The sequence below is a fragment of the Entelurus aequoreus genome, linkage group LG03 (assembly GCF_033978785.1).
Source record: "Entelurus aequoreus isolate RoL-2023_Sb linkage group LG03, RoL_Eaeq_v1.1, whole genome shotgun sequence".
Lineage (NCBI taxonomy): Eukaryota > Metazoa > Chordata > Actinopteri > Syngnathiformes > Syngnathidae > Entelurus > Entelurus aequoreus.
This window is the reverse complement of record NC_084733.1, coordinates 73,751,027-73,758,526: the sequence shown is the minus strand read 5'-3', so window position 1 is coordinate 73,758,526 and position 7,500 is coordinate 73,751,027. Positions and strand designations below refer to the sequence as shown.

General features: G+C 41.2%; 1 protein-coding gene and 1 long non-coding RNA gene across 2 annotated transcripts in view; one reads left to right on the top strand and one right to left on the bottom strand.

Moving 5' to 3' along the window:
* The window catches only part of LOC133646868 (uncharacterized), a 229,422-nt gene that overhangs the window by 167,515 nt on the left and 54,407 nt on the right, over positions 1–7,500 (bottom strand). The window lies entirely within an intron of this gene.
* cspg4 (chondroitin sulfate proteoglycan 4) overlaps positions 1–7,500 on the top strand; it is a 148,254-nt gene that overhangs the window by 123,196 nt on the left and 17,558 nt on the right. Inside the window, exon 6 of the mRNA XM_062042727.1 lies at positions 5,026–5,202. Within this exon, the coding sequence (XP_061898711.1) occupies positions 5,026–5,202 (177 nt within the window). The remainder of the gene's footprint in view (positions 1–5,025; positions 5,203–7,500) is intronic.

Here is a 7,500-nt window from a genome sequence, read left to right as displayed (position 1 = left end):
CACTCAGCATCAAGGGTTGGAATTGGGGGTTAAATCACCAAAAATGATTCCTGGGCGCGGCCACCGCTGCTGCTCACTGCTCCCCTCACCTCCCAGGGGGTGATCAAGGGTGATGGGTCAAATGCAGAGAGTAATTTCGCCACACCTAGTGTTTGTGTGACAATCATTGGTACTTTAACTTAACTTTAAGGGCGCAACACATGTGCCATGACCCGTCACATCAGCTCATACCTTATTTTGGTTTTGTTATAAAACTCCCTGTGTTCTGTGCCTTTTCCTGTCCAGCGCTCTTATTTTGGTTTCTATTTCCTGTCACCGCACCTCTTGCTGCGTTCCCGTTACCTCGGAAGTTAAAAGTCGTAGCTGGGAATGACGTCACAGCCGAGTTGTGAGCGTTCCAGTAACGATGTCGAAAAATCAAGGTGGCCAGATCCGCAAAATTAATTTTTTCCGCTTGCCTTGTCTGAATATAAACAACTTTTGGGAAAATATAGACTCTTTCTTCAACCTTCAAACACGGCGTATGAAGAGGAAACAGACGCTATTGTCTCTCGATGTACAGCGTCTGTACCACATGAAATACATAAATGTAGTTTACGCTACACTGACGTTGCATATATAATCTTCCAACAATACATCGTGTATGGCTGATTTAGTGCCACAGAAACTATTTAACAGGGCTAATAATGGATATTATAGAAGCGATCATCATTGTTTGCATCCACTGCAGCCATCTTTGAAACAAACTTTCCGAGTTGGAAATGCGACCTCGAGGGGCGTTCCAGTTGAAATTCCCACATCCCAGTACCAATAGAACGCACCATCTGTCCTGAGCACTGCCTCTCTCACCGGTCTCTGATTGGCACGCTAGACTCACCTGCTCCTGGTTGCTACTCAGCCCCGTTGCTCCTTTGTACAGCGCTGGATCATTGTATTTTATTTTGTAGTATACGTGTTTGGTTACTACTTGTGTTCGTGCTTTATGACGACTACACTGCAAAAAGTCAGTGTTCAAAAACAAGAAAAAAAATACAAAAATTAGGGGTATTTTATTTGAACTAAGCAAAATTATCTGCCAATAAAACAAGAAAAATCGGCTTGTCAAGACTTTCCAAAACAAGTAAAATTAGCTAACCTAAATGAACCCAAAAATACCTTAAAATAAGTATATTCCCACTAATAACAAGTGCACTTTTCTTGGTACAAAAAAAAGAGAGCTTTTTGCTCAATATGTTGAAAAATATTCTTAAATTAAGTAAATGCTAGTGCCATTATCTTGACATAATGATATGCGCTCGGCATCATTAATTTTTTTTTCATGCTTGAAGTAAGAAATTATTACTTTAAAAAAGTAGTTTTATACTTGTGAGTGTTGATGACACAGCTTTGCAACAGTTGATATTCTAGTTTCAAGCATGTTTTACTCAATATAGGTCATCAAATCTCAGCAACAAGCTGTAATATCTTACTGAGATCATTTAGGACCAAAACCCTTAAAACAAGTAAATCACTAACATAAAATCTGCTTAGTGAGAAGAATTATCTTATCAGACAGAAAATAAGCAAATATCACCCTTATTTGAGATATTTAATCTTACTTAGATTTCATTTTTTGTAGTGTAGTTTTGAGCTCTCTTTTTTCTTCCTGCGCATTCTCATGTGGCACTACCTTTGTTTTCATGTGCACTCCCAGCTGCACTTCTGTTTGTTTCTTGTATATTTTTTATACAGTTTAACCTGCACGCTGTCTCTTGTCTCCGCATCTTAGGGTCACAACGACCGCATCCCTAACAAGATGACTACCATTAAGCTCATTGTCAGCCACCTTGTACTTGTTGTATATTACATATAAGAATACATAGTACTACATAGGGATTGTGAATGATCGACAATTTTTTTTTTTAAATGTGCAGTTTAGTGGACAGTTTAGCGATTAGCGTATCTTCTTGTTACACTCGGCGTGTAACATGTTTAGCATTGCCCCTCAGTGATAATACTTGTAAGAAATTTTATTTTTTTGCAGCAATGAAGGTGATAAATTAATTTAGCGGAGCGGCGCCACACAGTTAGCATTGAAAGACATTTATGGCCAATCACATACTTTTTCCTTGGAAATCAGCCGATAATGATCAATGGTTGATCGATTGGCGCATCCCTAGCTACACATGAGCCCTCACGCAAGTATAAACTTTATCTAACTTTATCTCGCAACTAGAGGGGGAGGAAATATTCCATTTTTATATGCATCGCAATTCAGACAGTGACAATTATAAAATCGATTAGTAAACGTCTATAATCGATGTATTTATTGTACATAAAGCTCCTTTAATTTTGGACATGTAAGTTGCATTTTTGCACAAATTTCTATTAATCAAATAAATGTAATGGGAATTAATTTACTGTTTCTTTTTACAAATGCACTGTTTTTAAAAGTTGCAAGTGATACACACTTATTTAGTGAAACGAAAACAATTGTAAAACTGCATCAATATACACAGGTGAAAAGATGCATCAATAATCGAGTTTTAATAACATTGGGTGCCAGTTCTATGATTAACTACATTACTCCATAAAATAAATAAACAGCTCTGATCAATTTCTATATTACTTAGAAGAAAACTGGTATTTATGATTAATAAATACAAAAAAGTCAACAAGAGAAGCATCCAACACTACTATACCCCGTACAAAATATAATGGTGCACAAAAATGCCAACACAAAGTGCTTTTTGTTGACATATTACCTCTGCTATTTACTGTGTAGCATATCAAAGGACACGTGGAACCAACGCAAGGCAACACCGGTTGCTTAGTAAGTGTTCTTATGCAAGCAAACAAAAGTTCAGGTGCATGGGAAGCTTACTCTACTCTTTTGGAGCTTTAATAGAAACTGCGATTTGAGCAGAAGTAGATTTTCCTTGTGGAACCTTACAATCCCCCCGGATGCAAATTTTAAAGCCTTCGTTTTGGACTCGGAGCACAGCATCGCATCAAGGCAGCTTTGTGAATTATTTTGTAAACAGGACAGAAGATATGATTAAATATGAAAGCTGACTTTGTTGTATTCAGAGAGAATAATACAATTGTTTTTTTTGGAGTTTTTCATGGCATATGTAGGAAAGAATCATATCATGTAAATTTGCGTTGGCAGCTTTGGGAGAAAGGGAGTCTCTCATATGCTATATGTTCGAAATGTTTTGCTTCAGTTTATGAGGTTTTTTAATAACTTCAATTTAAGTAAAAAATAATACTTTGATTGACTTAGCCGCTATGCTGTCTCATCCCGAACTGTAGGGAGATCATTAATATACCGTATTTTTACCAGTAAATAAGCCACACCCACTAAATTTAAGAAGAAATTATTTTTTTTCCATACATTAGCCGCACCGGACTGACTATAAGCCGCAGATATATACGTTGTGAAATGAGTTGTTCACACCAAAAGATTTTGTAAATATTTACATACTTTAATTGTTTCCAAACAGTGTCTGTAACACGGCGGTAAAACGGCTGATCAAACAAAACAGAAGTCATTGTCATGGACCCACTAGCTGCGGAAGCTCGCTCTCCAATCAGCTAAACAGCCTCAATAACTCCACAGTGATGTTTTGGTGAATTTGTGACCTGAAACAATACAAAAAAATACCAACAAAGACACTCGTAAACGTGTTAGCATATTAGCCAATGCTAACGACGCTACTAGCTGCATTACATTACAATAGTACAAACATGCATGCAAACACTCCCACAGACATCACACATGGGACGATTTAGTAAGTATGAATTGTTTTAGTTATATTGTAAAACTTACAAACGTTGCTTGGAGTGACGAATGAAGAATCCATACTAGTAGAAAATGCTATTGTGGGCTAGAAGACCGAACAGCAATTGTACTTCCGGTTGAAAGCTTTAGTCTAAACAGAAGGGCAATGCAGCACCTGCAGGACCTGCAGTGAGTGAACTCGCCCAAAAGATGGCGCTATAGCACAAACAATAACGCACCTATTCAATGTCTTTGCTTGTTTGTTTGTTTTTTACTTTTTGCATTATGACCGTCAGCGAAGAAAAATCCTTAAAATTACCCACACCGTTTTATAAGCCGCAGGGTTCACAGTACAGCAAAAAAGTAGCGGCTTCTAGTTCGGAATTTACGGTCAGTGCAGAATTAAAAAGGTCAGAGGATTGATGTCCCATTACTACACATTTTGAGCGCGGTTAACCAAGAAAAGAGTACAGGCTTAAAGTGACTTTACGGAGGAAGTCATACAATGTTTGCTATTTGTTACCCATCTGGCTAGAATACCTGGTTGAACTTTGGAGGTGGTCTTACAAATTTCCGACAAGGAGTTAGTTCAGGTACAATCCCCTGCTAGGGCCAAAAATGGCACCTTCACAACAAAATAGCGTACAATATTTGTGTTTCATAGTATAGGATGGCACCTTTCTCCCTTGACAAAATCTCCGGTTGACATACGGATCAGGTTGTCCAAGAATCATATCATGTAAATTTGAGTTGGCAGCTTTAGGAGAAAGCGAGTCTCTCATATTCCAGAAGTTAGCAATGTTTTGCTTCAGTTCATAAGTTGTTGTTTTTACTTCAATTTTAAGTAAAGAATTACTAATTTCATTGACTTAGCTACTATGTTACCTCATCCCGAACTGTAGGGAGACCATTAATGTACAATAAAAGCAGAATAAAAAGTGTCAGAGGATTGATCCCTGGGGAACTCCCGTACTACATATTTGAGTGCGGTTAACCGAATAAGAGTGCAGGCTTTACCTGTAAAACATACGATCTTCGCTATATATCATCCCCTATCTGTCTAGAGTACCTTGGTGCACTTTGGAGTTGGTCTTTTAAATTTCCTACAAGGAGTTAGTTCAGGTACGAACCCCCGCTTGGGTCAAAAATGGCACCTTCACAACAAAATAGCATACAATCTCTTGTGTTTCATGGTATAGGATGGCACTTTTCTCCCTTGACAAAATCTCCGGTTGACATGTGTATCTTTTTGTCCCCCGCAGATAAAGCTTGGACACATTTACTACGTGCACGACAGCACCGAGAGCACCGAGGACAGCTTCACCGTCTCCGCCTCGGCTTATGAGATCGAGCGCCGCAGCCTTCCCGTCACCGTCTCTGTGATTGTCAGGCCCGTCAACGACGAGCCGCCGAGACTGACGCGCAACACGGGCCTGGAGGTAATGTTCTGGAAAGTACCGTCACCTCTGTTACGTCTCTGCCGACTCGCTCGCAGCTGAAAAAATCTTGGCGGCTTCAACTTTTTTGTCACTTTGTGTTCCACTCCCGGATTCTAATTCAAAATGTTAAGCATGCAAATTTGAAGCAAGTCTTTTCTCCTATCCTGAAGCTACGCTAGTGTCCGCTCCAGTACACTAAAACGTGGAGGTCACGCCGTAGTTTGTGCAATCGCCCTATTGCACTTCCAAAACGAAGATGTCTTTCTCTTAAGTTTCTGCAGGGTCCTTGAGGGTACATGGGAGTTTGCCCAACCAGTCTACATGTGTTTTGTGGACTTGGAGAAGGCATTCGACCGCGTCCCTCAGGAAGTGCTCAGAGAGTATGGTGTATCGGACCATCTGATTGTGGCGGTCCGCTCCCTGTATGATCAGTGTCAGAGCTTGGTCCACATTGCCGGCAGTAAGTCGGACCCGTTTCCAGTAAGGGTTGGACTCCGCCAGGGCTGCCCTTTGTCACTGATTCTGTTTACAACTTTTATAGACAGAATTTCTAGGCGCAGTCAGGGCGTTGAGGGGATTCGGTTTGGTGGGTGCAGGAGTAGGTCTCTGCTTTTTGCGGATGATGTGGTCCTGCTGGCTTCATCTGGCCAGGATCTTCAGCTCTCACTGGATCGGTTCGCAGCCGAGTGGGATGAAAATCATCACTTCCAAGTCCGAGTCTACGGTTCTCGCCCGGAAAAGGGTGCAGTGTCATCTCCGGGTTAAGAAGGGGATCCTGCTCCAAGTGAAAGAGTTCAAGTACCTCTGAGTCTTATTCACGAGTGAGGGAAGAGTGGATCGTGAGATTGACAGGCGGTTGGTGCGGCGTCTGCAGTGATGTGGACCCTGTATCGATCCGTCGTGGTGAAAAAGGAGCTGAGCCGTAAGGCAAAGCTTTCAATTTGACGGTCTATCTACGTTCCGACCACCACCTATGGTCATGAGATTTGGGTTATGACCGAAAGGACAAGATAACGGGTACAAGCGGCCAAAAGGAGTTTCCTCCGTCGGGTGGCAGGGCTCTCCCTTAGAGATAGGGTGAGAAACTCAGTCATTTGGGAGGAGCTCAAAGTAAAGCCGCTGCTCCTCCACATCGAAAGGAGCCAGATGAGGCGGTTCAGGCATCTGCTCAGGATGCCCCCTGAACGCCTCTGTGCTTCAGTTATTTAGTCTCATGAGATGCTCAAAATATTAGAGTATGTAGTTTTAGTTTTCATTTCATTTGAGTGAGAAACTAGCTGGAAGTGGCTTTCTAAATATGGTTTGTTGGCCTTGGCGGAGGTCCACCTATGACTTGTACCGCCAGATTTGTACCCAATGTAACGACCAGTGAGTCAAGTTGGACTTTTTCTCAAAAATACATCATCAATTAATCACTGCACTTATCATTCCATCATAAAAGAAGACGCTTGGAAGAAACCCTCCACTAGTTGGAGTGTGTGAGGAGGCAGGAAGTCGGGAAGAGCTCCCAGTCCTGGAAACCAAGTGTGTCATTCAGCTCCACGTCTCCCTGGCAACCCGTATTTTGGGAAAAACCATAAAGGCTTCATGATGAGGCCGCGGCTTTTCTGGCCCAGCGAGGATCCGGCGGTCGCGCGTTCTTTTTTGCTGCGGTTGCCTGATGTAACGGGATAACACACACACACACCATACGGGCGAGTGTCGCTGATTTAAAGCAGGAAGTGCGTGCGTGGTGACCTCTGAGGCCCGCGAGCAGAGATGATGACTAGCATGGACTTAGCTAAGGCGCAGTTGTGGATCACCATTGATTCCTTTTAACCCAGTCAGCTGCTCTCTATTAGTCTTTTCACTCCCTTTAAGTGTCTGCTTCTATTATCTACCACTTTCAATCATCTTTTTCCTACAGCTATTTCTACTGCAGAACAAAAGAAGTATATCAATCCACACTGCTATAACCCAAGTGTCATTTTTACTGGTTACATGTATCACCGTATCTTTCCTATATTGACTATAAATGGGACAAAAATGGACGTAAGCCAAAACCAAAAATAAAAAGTATATCAATTATCCACATGTATTACTAATATTTTCGCCTCTTTGGTGGGTTGTATATATTTATATATAATATCTCTATTTGGTATAACTATAAACCAGGGGTGTCCAAACTTTTTGACTCGGAGGCTGCATTTGGCCGAAGGTCGACTGCATGTAAAGTAACCATAACTAATTATACACACACACACATATATATATATACACTACCGTTCAAAAGTTTGGGGTCACATTGAAATGTCCTTA